The sequence below is a fragment of the Barbatula barbatula genome, assembly GCF_947034865.1.
Source record: "Barbatula barbatula genome assembly, chromosome: 21".
Lineage (NCBI taxonomy): Eukaryota > Metazoa > Chordata > Actinopteri > Cypriniformes > Nemacheilidae > Barbatula > Barbatula barbatula.
In genome coordinates, this window is record NC_136784.1 from 19,214,217 (window position 1) to 19,231,971 (window position 17,755).

Sequence of the window (17,755 nt, forward strand, 5' to 3'; positions counted from 1 at the left end):
AAAACTTACGTGAGAGATGTTATTTGCATGCATTATGACAGAAGCACATATGAGACTCTGTTCCTCGACTTTTTAATTGCTCTCTCAAGCCATTTGATGACAGTGAAAGAACAAGCGTGGGATGGTTTCTTGAGGGACTACAACAGTATCTTTGAGCAATAGTTTTATTGATTTTTAAAAGAGTTTTCAGTCACCTTTTTTCCTGTAAAAGTATTGCAATTAACAGACCTCAAACTGAAAACCGCTGACATCACAATGACTTAAATAACAGAACAACAAAAATAAAAAAGGTGTAAGGACAGCAGTGTTCCTTGCTCACTTAACTGTTTTTCTCTTGTAAAAAAAAGTGAAAAGTTTGCAGTCCACAGTCCAGGTCATCTGGTCCTGCGATGTGATGTCAAGGCCAGCGCCGAACATTGCTGTGGATTTCAGATGACTCAAAATTCCAGATCCACAGAACAAGATGAACCGACTCACACAATTTCTCAGTCATTCACCCGTTTATTGGTTCGAGCGGGGAAAATGAGCAACTGAACATGCAGTAACATTCGGCTATGGGCGTCTGATGCTCTTTCACTGTTTATATATATATCACACACTTGGCTATGTGTAAAAAGAAAGAAACAAAATGATATCCGAAAACGCGTCGCTCAAATCCTCTCTCGTCAGTTCGGCCTACAACCAACAAGACATCCTGCCTCACCCCGACACAAACCTTCGATAAAGAATCCGTTTCATTTCTTTTTGTTAACTAGGATACAATGATGTCACGTCAGGTTATTTTCTGCGATCGACCGAGCGTTGTTATTACAAGTCCAAACAGCTAGCAGTCACAAAACAAACTTGAAATAAATAAAATGTCAAGCGCTGGCATTTATACGTCGCTCTCTGGAAGTTACAAAAGCGGCAGCTAGTTCTCCTTTATATAACTGCTTTATATTCGTTTCATCACATAACACATTTGCATTTCACCGTATAGGAAAAAAATATAAGAAGTATTTTTGTTGTATTTATATATGATCATACTGTAGCATTTCTCTTTGCAAACGTTACTCTGTTTTACAAAAAAGACAAAGCACAATTGAAGGCATTCACAAAACTTGATGCCACCTTGTTAAATTTCTCTTTTTAATATTATCATCTATACAATATATTACAGTATTAACAATGCTTTCTTGTGGTTGTCTACCCATTGGGTAGGATATGTGCATAATATATTCAAGTTATATACAGCACCGTACAAATAAACAGAGTTCGACTACTGAAAGAAGCACCATAGGAAGTGAGGCACAACAAAGGTGGGGACTTTTGAGTGCAAGTGGGTTTCTATGTCTGCTTAAACATCACTGTTAGGCACCGAATTCGCTCATTGAAATAGTAACACGCCGACCTCTCGGCTGCGAACGTAAAAATACATTTCCATTTGTTTTCCTACGACGACCAAGTTAACCTAGAAATAAAGCGATCTAAAAGCACATGTATGTGTGTGGCGGTCGGTAAGCAAATATTAAGTAATGGGGATGCGGACACCGAACAAAGAGTAGCAGCAGCAGCAGCAGCAGCAGCAGGAGCGCGTAGCAGCAGCGATACAGCACAAACTCAAACCGTGCGCTCAGAATGAGTGACGGCAAGCAGAGCCGAAGAAGATAACACCGGATGGACAATAGCATTTGACTGGATGGACATCTCTCCAAAGGGGTGGGAGTGGTGTCAGACGTGAATAAATGGCTTTCCCCCCACGTCAACCAATTGTCCTCTCAATCTGATACCTTCAATAAATAGCTAGTTAATAAATAAATAGCCCGCTTTTCTACGGGACTTTCTAAAGTGAAGGCCAAAAACAGATGGCGTGTCTGAGAGCATTACCAATGCGTGCCATGTGGTGATGAGAACAAACGTGGATGTACACCTGCGTGGACAACGAATAAATACTGATGATAAACAAGCGACAGGCAAAACCGTGTTCCTGTGGTGCCACGGAATAAAACGAAAATATGAGATCCGTATACGATTGTCAACTAAAGTATAGTATGGATAACTGGAAACCTATATGCATGCTTTTTTGCGGTTTAAAATAGTAAACAAACATGAGATATGACACGCTCATTCAAAAGGGGACAGGGGATGTGCATAAGACTAAAGTTCCCATGATTCCCTTGCACTTGGACCCCATGACAACGCTGAAGTGACGCAAGTTTAAAGTGCTACTCGACAGGATGAAAGTGGCGTACGGTATGTGTCGTCCATGTCAATATCTCTCGCTTGGTCAGTGGAAAATGATCTGGAATTTGAACAGTTTGCTAAACCCCTTTTGTAAATAAGTGCCATGACGCAGTTCCTTTCTGGAGGTTATAGGCTGGATCAGAGTTCTGCGTCTCCTTTTCAGAAAATCGTGAAAATAAATTTCCAAGTCAGAGAATACCTGTGCGCTGACGTATCAAAAGTAACGAAGGGTGACAATGTCTGCTGTTTCAAAAGAATAAGTGCAACGTAAAGAGTCTTTGTTGTCGTCGTTGCAAGAGTCACGTCCCCAAGATTTAAGATTTTCTCATGGCACTCAATTTTTGTGCACGGTTCCTGGAAATGCACAAACAAACAGTAAATATCTCAATCCTATGACCGGTCCCTCGCGCAAACCTTCTGTGCTGACACACCGTTTCTTTAAATACAGGAGAGCATACAAAACCAAACGAACAGAGATTTAGCCAAGGAGCCCAAATAGCCCCCGAGTTCTAGCAAGAAACAGAAACCAAAAAATACAAAAAGAAATAACTTTGTAAGCTTGGTTCCTCAATTTTCTTTTCGAAATTGTGCAAGGGGAGTGTGCCGTAAGCCTAGCCACCACCCCTTCGAAATGCAGGAGGCGGTGCCAGAGAGCGTGGGCGACGGATCGGCCACTCTCTGCGCCTTGTAGTCACACAGGTTTGTCCCTCCGGCCTTCCTTGACCTTGACGAACAGTGTTGTGCTTGCGGCAGGTTGGGCCGAGCGGCTGGCTGTCCTCTGGTTGGAGGGTGGTGCGTTATTGCTGTGCTGGTGCAAGAAGGAGGCGGAGCCTGGATACGTCTGACCCATCACCTCACTATAGGTGGGCGGTGGGCCCTCCACGTGCGAGTTCGAGGCGCTCTTGCCAGAGTTGCTGCTAGGGGGCCGGGGCCCGCCTCCGTGCACGTAAACGTCTATCAGGTCGCTGTCGAAAATGGTCCGGTTAGGGGGCGCACGCACCGACGCCCGGCTCAGCTCCAGCTGCTGCTCGGGGTCTCTGAGCTGTAGCGTGCAGGGGCCCTTGTAGGGCGGCGGTTCCTCTCCATCTGACAGGCAGATGGTGGGTGGCAAGTGGATGTCCTGCTGCAGGTACGGGTAGGTGGGCTGGAAGCGGCTGAATCGGTCCCTTTGCATAAATGGTGTGTTGAAGCGCTCTCCGCTCCGTGGCCCGTACATCACCTGAGGACAGAGGAAAGATATATTAAGATTCAAAATTTGATCATTTTTCAAAACGATTGCTGATTTTCTGTAAAAGAAAATGTATAAGTCCATATTTCTTATTTGTAGAAAAGCAGTTTGCAAACAAATCTTAATTATTTCTAACCAGATTCTTTAACTGAACATTTTAATTGGCTAACGGTTTAATAACAGGTCATATCAGTTGACTCAACTAACCTCGGTGGCTCCTTGTTGCGTCACCAAACTGTCTGTTGGCCATGCACAGCCGTCCTAGACGAGAGAGGAAAGGAAAAAAGACTGTTTGAGTCAAGACAAATCTCATCTGATACAGGAAGTTTGGATAGAAAGTCCAAGGCATCAGAATCTACCAAACTACACTTCGTGAATCAATTCAAATCATGCATCTTTAATTTAAGTCAGCTGGTTAGTCTTGAACATAAAACCGCAAATGTTGTTGATTTTAATTTATGAGCTTGTTTCTGAATTTAAGACTTTAGCCATTCGTGCTACTTTCATGCTCTGCATCTGTTTCTAAATCACATCCTGCCATATTTTTATGACTCTCTCGCTGGGAGGTGAGATGGATGGCGGTCTAGACGAGCGTGTCTCAGCACTCCTAACTACAGGACGTAAATCTACACGAGGAAGTGCGCACGGGTTCACCAGTGCTGCCGCAAACACCCCGAAGCGGGCGCACACGCGGTCGAGTCCCACATGAACATGGTCAAAGAGTCACACATATGGCGATCAAACAGCAGAACAGGAACTCGACACCCACTCTGCTTTAGAACTCATGCAGACAGCACACACGTGGCCGCTCCGTAAACACACGTAAAGGGGGCGTTCACATCTGGACGAAAACATCACTTACCGGCTGCATGCCGTCTTCTCGTCGACGTGCCTGGCTGTGGCGTGTGAGGAAGGCCCAGGCCGACAGCCGATAGTGGTTCAGCAAACAGATGATCACAACTACCATTACAGTCATCACCACAATTATGATTATTATCTGAACAAACTCCAGTTCAGCTAAAAGACAAGAACACAGAGAGAAAATCATTAGCACTGTTTAGTCATTCGCAGATTTCTCTTGTTAAAAGCTCACGTGTGGCAAGTCTGAAATCGAAGACCTTTCAGGGCAGGATTTATGTACAATTAAAAGAGTAAAAGAGAACCACTCCTTAACAAGCCGCGTGACTTGACTGAAGGTATGAAGCTGGATAGTCTAATACAAGTAACGTGACGACAAACCCAACATGTTCTTGCTCTGTACCACCAGGGGGCAGTGAAGGGGACGGGTTTGAAGGTTTTGTGATTGGGTGGGGAGCACTAACCAGAACCAGACTAATTAACTAACAGACTAATTTGTCCACATTTTCAAAGACTGGAGAGCTCAAGAATGTATTTATGCTTTTTAAGAATGCTTAAAGCTTTTTTCAAAGGACAGTTAAGAGAAAATTTTTCAGGAGTGATGGAAAGGGATTATGGAAATATGATGTTAGTTGGACTCAAAGTCACATTGCCCTGCTTGCTCACAGCTTCTTTATTACCTCACAAAATCAACTAATTACATCATAGATATATCGGAATCAAAATAAAGAAATGTAATATTTCTTAAAAGGAATGTCTGAATGAACGTGTCACGCCACTCTTTATTTCCTGTAGCGTGTTTATTTCTTCAGAAAACGTTACGACTGGCTAGACACCCCACCCTGCCCAACGCCAAATCAAAGTAAGGCTTAAGTCAATAGGGTCTTGTTTCCAAGTCAAATAAAAAAAACATAGAAATGTGCCACACATACATTGAGAGAAATCTTGTAAGGCCTACTGCCCATTCAGGAACTCCCACAATTCCCTCCGACACACAAAGGTTTATGTTGTGAGACAATGGAAAAATCACCAATACATTAAAGTAAATCCTTATGCAAAAACAATCAACTGTCTAACACTGCTGTTAGGATGATCATTTATAAAACAAATTGATCTAACGTCAATAACACACAGTGGATTTCACGTATTAGGCAGAAAAGAAGACCATAGTTTATATCTTCTAACAAACTATAGTGCCTACATTTCCCGCCTTGAAACAAGAGATGCCCAAAATAACCTTAAAGCCTACAATTCTTTAAGGTCAGACATATTTAATATCAAAACATGAATACAAAAACTCTACATCCCCTTTAAAGTCCTGCCACACGATATGTTAAAGCTAGAAATTACAAATCCACATGCTCCACAGTTAGCTTCACTTGATTATGAGCTTTTCACAGGTCACCAACTCATCTCAATCCTTTGAATAACCTTCCAAACTGACCTTTCCATCATGGCAACTCTTTACTTAGGGAACATACCCAGAATGCAGCTGGGCTGCGTAAGTGACAGCATTAAAAAGTGGCACCGTGCCATGGCTCCATTGGAGAGTGTTTGCAAGACAAGGCCCCGTCTGTTAAAGGCCTGGAGGAAATAACCAGAGACCAGACGTATTGTAAGAGTTAACCCAGCACAGGAGATAAAACGGCCTAAATCTGCCGCCCCTAACCGGATTACGGCCTGGACCACCTCCAAGAGACAGACAACTGGTGGTTGATTGTGAAAGGGGGCAAACATGTTGTAATTGAGTAGGGGTGTAAGATCCGATAATTCTCGCGAGATCACAATTCCCTTATGCAACTGGCATGATGGAGTGCTGGGTAAAGTTATTAGCGTTGTTCCGTACAGTAATGAGAACAGGTCACAACACAACAAAGTGTGCATTCCCACAAATGCCCTAAATATATTTTGAGGAAGAAGGATTGACTGTGTGATGTGATCGCCACCTCTGCTAACTTGAGCACTATGCAAAAGCATATAGAGAAAACAACCACAGCTCTTGAACTTAAGAAAACAAACCATCATTTGTGCTTGTCAATTGAGTTTGTGACTAAATATTTCACAGTATTTACATATTTATTACAGCATGATCTAATTCATTAAAATAGACCTTTGATGTTTTTCATAAAGTACAAGTTGATATTATAATGCCAACTTTTTTTGCATTTTGTGTTTTAAGGTGAATAAAAGACTATTTTCCCTATTTATTTCATCACTGAGGATTTCTTTATAAATGGTCTTAATAGTCTCATGAACCCAGTCCCGTGTCTCATCTCCTGAGATAAGTGGCTCGCCTATAATTGACACATCCGAACCCCAGAGACAACAAGGTTCATCTGAGCTGGAGAACTGGAGACTACCAAGTCCCTCATCCAGGAATGTCCACTGCTGTTGTATAACACAGTAGAGGTATTTTCTCCAGGTGGCCAGGCAGGGTTGGGACGTCAGGTAGCCTCAACCTTTTCTTCCTTAAGAATGGTTCTGACCCAAACACTGCAATATACAAACAATACATGGCTGAGTTTATTGTTGCTTACATGGATCTTTCGTGTTTCGTCGCATTCAGAGCAATATAAATACGAAATCTCCTCCCTTGAAGTAAAGGGATATTTCTGGTTTTGCTCTGTCATAGCCAACTTAGCCATTGCTTGGATACGACACGGAATTCAATATGAACTCAATCTATAGCGTTAGTTTCGCAAGATAATGAAAACTCATAATCCTTAAATTAAATCCTCAAAGGCTTGTTTAACCTTCACTGTGCTAATAGGGCGACTTTGGTGTCTAACCCAGACGTGAGGGCATTCCCGGAAGATTTGTTAATATGTTATGATTACCGTCCCAAAACCCAGACAGAGCAGACACAACAAACCATCATCGGCCTGTTTGCAATGGGCCAGAAATGTAAACAGACTGCTATAACGTCCCGATATAACTGCACAGCGGCGAGCCTTAGACCGAGGGAGAGAAAGGCAGCTGGGCTGATTCAGGTTAGCTTTGCTTGGACTCCCTGAGATAAGACAGCTCAATCCTCTTACCGCTATGTATGCCGCCCCATTGTGTTGATAGCTAAGAGGAGATGTGTGCTAACACCTGTCACCGAGACTATAACAGGCTCTTAGGCGAACTGGATCGTTCAAATAGAGCAAGTAACCGTCACCTCATCTCGAAGGTTAAAAAGTCCTGTTTGTCCTTTGTGGGGCCATTCTGTTTCTGAGCTGAAGAGAAGGTTGGAGGCATTACATAAGCCTATCCAAAACGCTTTCCCCTCTCGCTTGCGTTCTTTTTTTATACCATGCTCACAAAGCTGCAAAGACAGCCGAGTCTGGCCACCAGATCTATATTTCATAAAGCCATTTCCTGTTTCCTCCTCTCGGCAGTTTCATAACAGAAGAAAAACAGCTGTGCTCTCACGATCGAGGAGGAAAGAAAAGGAGAGGGTGGAGGAGGTGGGGGAAAGGCTGGAGAATGGGGAGCCATCTGTGCTCCATCTCTCCCCAATGTCTCCTCAGTACAGTACAATTCTCATGGAGTCGGGCACAAGAGGCGCATATGTCATGCCAGATTCAACAGTCGAGCTCACAGTTGTGAGGAAAACTCCTCAGACTGGGCTTTGACTTCATACCAAAGCACACATTACACAACAGATTTCCACAGCAAAGAGTTGTGTGTGTGTGCAGGCTGGATAACTTGTTTCCAAGTGACTTCATCGGCATGGCAAGGCAGCAAGGTCCAGGGAAAAACACATTTCTTTTGTGGTGCACTGAGTAAAAACAACGTGTAAAAATGAGCATCACCCACCCAACTAGGCGTAGTTACCTAAAAGCTATCAGCCACTTACTTTGCCCGGCTTGACTGTGGACTGTTCTGGAAACAGAGATCCGGCGATAAAAGCACGGTTTGATCTAGCACAATCTGAAATCTAGTTAAGCATCCATTCGCCCACATCACAGCATACACCAGACAACAAAAGGCATTATAGGAACCTTCGAGAGGAGGAATTGCCCCCCTTCTTCTGTGTTATCTGAGTTGTCCCATCAGAATGCCAGACAAAAGGAAAGGGCCCTGCCAGACGCCCATGTGGGCCAGAGACTTGTAAGAAAGACTGCACGATGATAAGGGAAGACACAACTGTATCTCACGGCTGCAGTAAATGCGCCTTTCTAGAACATTCCCTAGCAACATGTCATGAGTCACTTTATGAGAGGCTATGGAAGGGGCAAAGGCAGAAAACATGAAAGCCAAAAACAAGACTAAATGAAAGAAGAGAGGTTTCTATGCCTTGTGGAACTGTCTCGTTTTTTTAGGAAACCGAGGAAGAGAGAGGCGGCTCTATTCCGTGTGACAGACATTTTCCATTCACACACAAGGTGTATAAAAAACACAAGAGATGGGAGTGCAAGAGAGAGAAAATGTATGAGACAGAGGAAAGGAAAGGACACACCAATAAACTGAGTCTTATGGAACAAATGAGATCAGAGGACGGCCCTAAAAAATGAATCAAGACCCTGGACTTGATGCACTCTGTATTCGATCATGCAAAAAAGCTTAGTAAAATGAACGCAGGAAGCGTTTAAAAATAGGGAGCATTTATTCGTGCCATTGGCAGTCGGTGCCTCGCTGGCAAAGGCAGCACTGTCACCCAAGCAGGGCACAAGCCACTGACCTCGCTCTCTAATCTGAGATAAAGCTCTCGTATTAAAAAGACGCCCCATACGGGCGCCAGACACGTCTAGACTCCCCATGCCATAACACCCACTTTTCTTTAATTATTTAACCTCCTGGTAAGACTGTACAGGATAAGCTTTGCCTGGGCCTGGACACCACCTGCTACAGAGTCCCCCCTACGTCCAGCCCCTACCTACAGCTCATCTCATCCCACTGGTGAGCCAGTTTACCATGAATATTGTCTGACACCCCTCTACTCTTCTTCAATCCAACAGCCCCTTCCTCCTCCTCTCAGCAAAGGTCGATTGAGTCATATCCCCTCGAAACAGGACGCAGCCCAGGGTTTAGTTCTTCATCAAATAGCGTTTGGTACATGATGTTCTTTTAGCACAGCTTTCATGCACTCTGCAATGATTATATATATATATTTCTCTAGAAAACCTTCATTTGGTACCTCCTAAGTATGCATTCTCACACATGAATTTAGATACAGCTTTCATCCTCATAATCCCATTTCGTCCACATGTTATTCTATAGTGCGGCGGTTTCTTACAGGTGGTCTCTTGTCCAAGGAGCAGGCATGCTGGGATACCACATTTCAGAACAACTCATCTCAACCCATATCCTAAGGGGGCGAAATGAGACCAGTGTCCTGCACGGATGCAACTGAGCACATCAGAGCTTTTTTAGCATCGCCACTATTCATGGCAACTATTATATATTACAAGCAACTATGCTCCTAAAGCTCTGTTGCCTTGCTGTCTACAGACTACATAGACATTCGCATCCTGAATAGAAGTGCACATTACGACAAAGAAAATGTACATTTACATTTTATGTTAGAAGAACTAGGGCTGGGCAAATATCTATTAAATGTTTTTTAAAATGCGGTCGATTCAATATCGATTGTCAAAAGCTGTGAATGCATTTTTTAATTTCATATTTCTGCAAGCACTGAACATTCATTAACATGAATGTTATTGCTAATATTATCCACTAGGTTAGGGATGCACCGAATGTTCAGCAACCGAATATATTCTGCCGAAAATGGCAAAAAAAGCATGTGCATGTGTGATCAAGCAGCAACCAGCGTAGAGAGGAAGAGAGAGAGAGCGAGAGAGACGCGCTTTATTAATGCAGCGACCATTAAACAGTGTGTGGAGCATTTATAGTGTCAGAGAAAGACACACGCAGTCCCTTGCTGCGGCGGAGTAAATTTCTGAATGAAAGTGTTTTACTGGTCGGTAACTTTTGTACTTCAGACTGGAGTGGGCGGTCTGACAGTACCCCCGCCACTCGCGCATCCTTTGACATCATACAGTGGTCGAGTGCACACAATTCCATGTACTAAACAACTTGTCAAAGTGTGTTCTGTGCATCCGGACTACAAGTGCACCTTCTCCTTCTGAGAGAACAGTGACAGTCAGCTTTTGTGGGCGGAGCTTGGAGGAGAGAGTGAACTGAAACGGTTGTCAGTCAGAATTGCTTGCATCGAAGTTTTTTTTTTTATAATTTTGCAATGTAGCCAATAATAATCTGTTTATTAAAATGTTTAGCTCATAATGTTGAATGACACTTTTTAATGAAGTGTTTTGTTGTAGAGAGAGTAAAGTATGGAGTACAGTACATTCTTTCAGAAGTCATTTATAGGCCCAATATAGGCTATTCAAGAAGTGAGTGCGCAATTTGATTTGTTTTCATTTAGCCTACTTGTTTTGCACAATTTTATTTTAAGTTATATTGAATTATATTAAAAAGCAAGACAAAAGATAAAAAGCATATTGACCATTCATTTTATGCAATTGTGAAAAATTGGCTACATAAATACGAAAAGCCATGTTTGGTATTCGTTCTTTGGTCAAGTGTTTCAATTTTGATTCGGCTTAAGCCAAGAATTTTCATTTGGTGCATCCCTACACTTGATGTCACTTAACCTTTTACAACGGGTGGATGTTACAACAGGGAGCGTATCGGTCATTGCTTAATTAACATGGCGGATGCGGGTTTGTCGTCGAATTTTACATCTCCTTCACATGAAAGGCAGCGGTTCATATGATGGCATATAATTGAAATTTAGTTTGTTATACTGTATCTTAACATGTTCTGTTTCAATATACCCAAGTGTGTTTAAAGTTTAATATACAGGTTTGTGGCTCTTCATTTCATTTTTTTACTCACCATTGTAATGTGATGTTTACTGATCTTACCTATAGGATTTAAATTATATATATATATAATCGTTGACTCGAATCAAGAGTATCAGAATCGATACCCAGCCCTAAGAAGAACTATTATCATGTTCACAGACACTGACCAAAAAAACCAATATGCATTCGGTTGACACGTTTAGAGAAAAAAGCAGACACAAAAGCAGGACAATATTAGGCCCAACCCTCAATTTAGGATCAAAAACTGAAATTGGCATAGTCACCCCCATTTTAAAAGCTCTATTTTCCTCCATTTTGTCTCCATTCTCTGCATGAACCAAACAACACGAACGACCGGAGAGCAAATAACTCAGCAGCTCACAACAGACACAAGCCACGCAGTGCAAATAGCTCTGAAACAGCCCGGCAAACCCCAGACAAACTCTACTCTTACCGAAGAGATAATGGAAATGATCACAGAGGGGAACCATAAAGAAAGTCTGCTAAGCATTGCTAGCTTTAGTCTTGGCAGGAGAAATGTCCTCTAAACATAGTGCTGAGATAACAGTGAACATGGTGTCAACATCATGACTGTGATTATGACGGTGTTCTGCATGTGACATCACCAATTGCTGCTGTATGACAAGTAAAGGTAGAAACCCACCCTGTCTGAACACGGACTCACCAGATTAACACACAAACAAGTCCTTGCACTCCATGTGCTGTCAGAGGAACATTACCTTCAGTGCATCATCTCCTGTGAACATATACGGTAAGTGGTTGATGATCGAGCCTCGAAACAACAAAAGATTTGTCTGATAAATGTTGACGTTTGGCCGTCAAAAGGTGCATCACTTTGATCCTTAATAAACACACAGAGGTGTAAATGACTATTTGTTGGTTGATCCAGCAATGGAAACAGATGTGAAATAAACTCATTCAAAACTTAAATATTTGAGCAAATATTTGCAATAATCGAGTAGAAATGTGATATCTTCCACATTTAAAACATTCTTATTTCCTAAAAATTTATTTAATTTAAATGAAACCGGGCAAACTGCTGTCTTCGTGTTAATAAAATAATGTTCCTCCATCTCAGGTGCAGGGAGGGGCGACCAACATAATCAGATCCTGACAGACTTTCAGATGAGGGTCAGACCCCATTCCACCCCCAATATCAGTCACCAGCCACACAACAACAAAGCTGTGACGGATTTATATCACATAATTCAAATATATTGCTAAATTAAATCATGTAATGACGTAATGTAAAAATGAAAATAAACAATGTATTAAAATGCCGCTCTTTGTAAATTCAAAGAATTTACATTTATCCATTTAGCTGACGCTTTTATCCAAAACGACTTACAAATGTACATGTAACATTCTGTCAAAGACCTTTGATAAAGTTTCTTTAGAAAAGTGCATATAAATCAAGTAAAGTCATAAATCTCAAAATGTTTAATGCACGTTTTTATTTGGCCATTAGTTCATTAGTGGCCCAAAGTCCAGGTACATAATCCCCAGTTTCTGCGACTTCAATGTCAGAGTACTAAGATGGAGAAGTTTTTATAGATTCTGTGAGTTAAACGTGAGTAATAAAATGCTGTTAGTTATGTTTGATTCATAACCATGAATCAATTCAAAACCTAATAATAAATTAATAATAAATGTGTCATCATTTAGATGAAATGAATATTTGCTGTAGCCCCCGCATGGCTGTTTACGTGCTTTTCAAATGGTTTATCAAGAAATACAACTAGGTCAATATTGCCATTTATTATTTTGTATTGTTATGAATCATGTGAATGAAATAGTTTTCTGTGTTCATTTAGTAAAAAAAACACAACCAGGCTATGATCATTTATTATATTTATGTTTAACCACACTTATTTACTTACTGAAAACATTTTAATTTTGCTTGGCTTAATAATGGTTATCTGATCAACCTAAACTAGTAATGCTGTTTTCTTGTAGGCTCTTTGAGGCAATACAACACAAGGAAAAAATAACATTTTGTAAATGTCATTGCTAATTGTACACATATAAAAAATGACTCAAATCTACCTTTGTGCTGATGCTACATATAGCATCGAGTCCCAGTTATAAAACAGGGCTTTTTTTCCAAGTGAATTGCCAGCACAAAGAAGATTTGTTTTTATATTTAAATCAAGCAGACTGCACTCCACGTGAACAGACACGATGAATAAGAGCGAGGCGAAGGGTTACCACGACGACTTTCTGACCTTTGAACCCCGAGAGAATAAAGCAGGGGGCAGGCGGGGTGATGTCTGGGAGCAGAACCCAGTGCACGCACTCCTGATGAAAGGGGATGGGTGCGAGACGCGCAGTCTGATAACATCACGTCTGATCTGATTCTGTTGCGTCTGCTCGTCTGTCTCTCTCGCTCGCAGCACCAATGCACCATTTTACAACAAAAAATCAGCGGAAAGGAGGCCAGACATTGTGTGCTATGCAGAAAAAAACGTTTACATTCCTGGTTAAAAACTAAACAGCGACACCGCTGCAGATACGTCTGCATTCTGCTGAGAATGTTTTGAAAACCACACTGAGGTTTTTTAAGCGTCCTCTTCTGTGTTCACAAACCAGTTTGACTATTTATACATGTTCTGCTTATGGCTTTACAGTTAGACATACTGAAATAAATACCCTTCCAAATATCACACCTTTTTAGTAGTGCTTAACTAATGCTCACAAAGTCGTTGTTAAAGTACATTGTTAGTATTTTTAGAGACAGTGTTGAACATTTGATCACTCAAGTAAAATAAAAACTTGCATTATACTGATAATATGGATGTAACAATATCAAAATCTAACTGTACGATAATACCTCAATATAAAGTCCACGGTACGGTATTTATTGCAATATTTAAAAAGACAAATGATGACTTTGAAACGTGGCACAAGCTTCTTCTTTTCTTTATCCTCTAATCATAACTGTTGCTCAGAGGTATGTTTAATAGTATGAGATAGGTACTAAAAATCCCTTTTAAAAAATAAAGTAATTGCACCAGATGGACCTTGCCAAAGGTAACATTCTCTATGTTAAGCTGAGACCTATTGTTTCATACAGTCATGTGACCACGATAATATTGAGACAATTTTGTCATTGCGATAAAACCGATAACACATTTTGCTATTGCGATAAAACCGATAACACAATATCACTTATATTGTTACATCCCTAACTGATAATACTTCTTTAACAAGATTTGTTGCCAGATTTTGAGACTGCCTACAAGCAAACGACCTCAAAAAACAAAAACAAGCTGCCATTAGACACAAGTCTGGTCATCTGGTTTCACAAAACCCAAACACATGCACTTTTAACTCCCCCCATCAGACAGTCTGCATACACAGGTCTATCCAGATACGACTCTGCCAGACCCATAAGAACAAGCAAACACCCTGCATGACTACCAATCACCTCTGAGACGGGTCCCTGGGGCCCTGTGGAGAATCCCAGCGGGAGGATGGGGGACCAGACACAAAAGAGGGGACCATGGCCAATGTCAAGGCTGGCTGACTGCTGCGGGGAGAGGCTCAGCTGCTGCTGTCAGAGGGCAAAGTTTATCGCTGGCAGGAGCGAAGGGTGGCACTCCACCCCACGAGCTGCTCCCTTTCTGCCTTCCAAAGACAACCAGAATACCCTGGTGAAACAATCCAACAACACACCAACCAACAGAGGTTGCCTTTTTGGCAACCCAGTCGCTGATGGGGACCTAAAAGTAGCGATGCTACAAACTACAAACAACATTATTCGGAAGTGACAGCAGCTTCAAGCTCTTTTTCCAATGATAGCGGCCAATGATTTTTTTTTTGTGCAGTGAACTGCACACAGTTTTATAGCTTTGTGAGCTGAAGCAAAAATGAAACTCTTGCGGCACATATACAATTTAAATTTATTTGAGTTCCTGTTAAAGTAAAGAAATTAATTTTTATGCAAATTATAAACGCTGTTTCAAATAAAACTGAGTAAAAGTTGTGTTCGGTGCATAATACAAATGATTAGTTAAGGTTACAAAGTTAAATAGCTTCAATGTAGCTAGCTGCTTTTTTGGTAACCCTGTTAAGCATCTTAACTACTGTAAAAATGAGCTCGTCACTTGGGAAGCTAAAGTTTCAAAACAGCCTCCCAAACGCCGTAATCATGGTGGAGTTAGTCTTTGAGATGTTTAATGATGGGACAAGAATGAAACGGTGCGTTTTAGTGCATTTCATTTTAGTAGCGTTGTAAATGATAAATACGGTTACCCTTCAGCAGGCTGACCTCCCCCCGTGAGCCTTCAAACCTCTATTGACACCCACCCTCCCCGGAGCGTGTGGGGGTGACAGCTGACCTCCAGCGTGACCTCATCACACTCGCTCTCAGACGCAAACACACGCCCCATCTGAGCTCATGCATTAGGTGCATTAGATTATTGGAAGGAGCTCTGTTATGGCCGGGGTGGGCCTGTAAAGTCTAGTTTCGAATGCATTGCCCGGGGTTACGGGGGGCAGGACTGTGACCTTGAGCCAACCCTGGAGCGCTGCTGGAGAGGAAGAGTCGAGCAGTGCATGCAAATTGTACTGGATGGCGTGCTTGGGCCCAGAGGGTTGTTTGACTGACACCTCTCTAACAAGGCAATTACGGATCCCTCCTGTGTGTTCGTGCACTTCACAAACTGTTCGGCTCACGAACACTCACAAACAACAATGTGAATCACTGCTGCGCTCTTAACTTCACTTAGACATTGTAATATTAAACATAAGAAAAAACAGGTCTGAGACCATATTGCCTATTTTATCGGACACAATATTATTTTTAACTTCTCCTCTGTAGATTAAAACCTGTCATAGCTTTGAGAATTTAAAATGAAATGCTTAAGTTTCAATAGTATTAAATCCTTATACTATTCGTACGCACAACTATGCATGTGACGGTATCAATTTTCATCTAAAAATTTGCTAGGACTTTTTTGCGATGATGTTTAATTAAATACAAACATGTATATGTACATGTCCCATGTACCTTTATATATTATGTATAAGATATATACATTCACGGGTTTAGTTTACACTCGCTCTTCCTTAGCAATGGTTGTGTCGGAGATTTAAGAGAAATGTAAACAATTAAGCTACAAAGTTATCTTCAATTATTCATAGCATTGTCCAACACCCATGGTAACAAAATTCTGCGCATCAATTATCACAATAAACCGTATTATTGAACACCAACATGGTCCACAAACAACATTACAAACATTAACTTGAAACTGTCTGCTTTCAGGGGCTGTGTCCACCGAGGCGTTTATACAAGGCTGAAAGCGGCCGCTGCAGGAAAATACGAGCTGACCGTTCTGCCCTAAATTGAGCATTTTTTTAACTAAGCGGCCGGTCAAACTCTGGTGCAGAAAAAAAAAAAACGCCAGCTGCTCACGTTTTCAGAAAACCCAGCGTTTCTGTTGGAAACAATTGAAACACAGCGTACACATCGGCCGAAACTCCTTGATGGACATAGCCCTTAGTTGCTCTTTGAAAAAAAACATCCTTCCATTCTACACTTTTAACAGAGGTAGACCGCACACTCCACCAATAAACTATGACTCCTGTGTCTCGTCTCGCCTGACCCTGCAGCCTGGTCCAAACTTCGGCCCGCCAGTGGAAAATAAAAAGGTGCCAAACCGATGCAGAGATCAGATATTGACGAGGATGGTGTTTTTGTAACCCTGAGTATGGTTTACATATGAGCTACAGCGCACCAGTGAGCTGAATGCTGTGCAATATCCTGTTTCCCCATTCTGCTGCTTGACTTTGGCCGCTGCCCCATTGGAAACGGATAACAACAACCCATTTGTGTGCAGCCATTTGTGAGTTTCAGCGAGGCGGTCAGAACGAAGACGCAATGGTCCTGTATTTCTCCTTTCATGCTGCACAGCAAGCTATGGTGGCGTTCCACACGGGGCTCTATTTATAGCCGAGTTCTATTTTCTCTTGAAATAGCCGTATGCTGTAAGGCCGTTGTCAGATAAGACAAGCAGCCTTTAGCTTGGAAAACCTCAGACGTAGGACGAGCCTAAAACGTAGTGGCTAACAAGGGGCCGGACCTGGAAAAGCCAACAGGAAAGGAGACTACCAGGGTTCAATAACATGCACACTCATGAAACTGCAAGCTAATGTAACCAATTCAGAAGCTCACACTCGGTTTCCAAGCCTCGCTGGATCACTGGTCCCGAATGCGGCCAGCACTGCAGTAGAATGTGAGCGCCAAGGCATTCCACTGTCTGCACGGCCCGTCCCGAACACCACAGACACGGAGACGAACGCGACAACGCATTTACGTGCTGACACACACACAGAACCATCAAAACATGTCCGGGTGAAATTCCTTCCAAAAATAAAACGAAATGACGTCACTTATATTAAATGAATATGTCCTCAAACATGGCCCGCAAAACACCCTGATTTTGGAGTGAAATGTCACCTGGTGTTATCCCAGACACACAATCTCTTTTCCCATTCTCTCTTCTGCGGTCTAGCCATGGGACTCGGCGTGTGCGTCATACATCTAACAGCACGGAAACGAATTCAAATTCACAAGCGAAGGAAAGTTTCTGGGCCAACACATCAG

At 42.1% G+C, this 17,755-nt stretch overlaps 1 protein-coding gene across 2 annotated transcripts in view; it reads right to left on the bottom strand.

Annotated features, from left to right (window-relative positions):
- Positions 1-62: 62 nt before the first annotated feature.
- Positions 63-17,755, bottom strand: part of ldlrad4a (low density lipoprotein receptor class A domain containing 4a) — a 71,730-nt gene continuing 54,037 nt past the window's right edge. The window contains exons 4-6 of one of the 2 annotated variants that reach the window (XM_079484982.1): positions 4,314-4,468; positions 3,659-3,712; positions 63-3,442 (exon numbers count right to left, since the gene is read on the bottom strand). In XM_079484982.1, coding sequence (XP_079341108.1) covers positions 2,915-3,442; positions 3,659-3,712; positions 4,314-4,468 — 737 coding nt within the window. In that variant the 3' untranslated portion in view covers positions 63-2,914. The remainder of the gene's footprint in view (positions 3,443-3,658; positions 3,713-4,313; positions 4,469-17,755) is intronic. The other variant, XM_079484983.1, reaches the window with a different exon arrangement.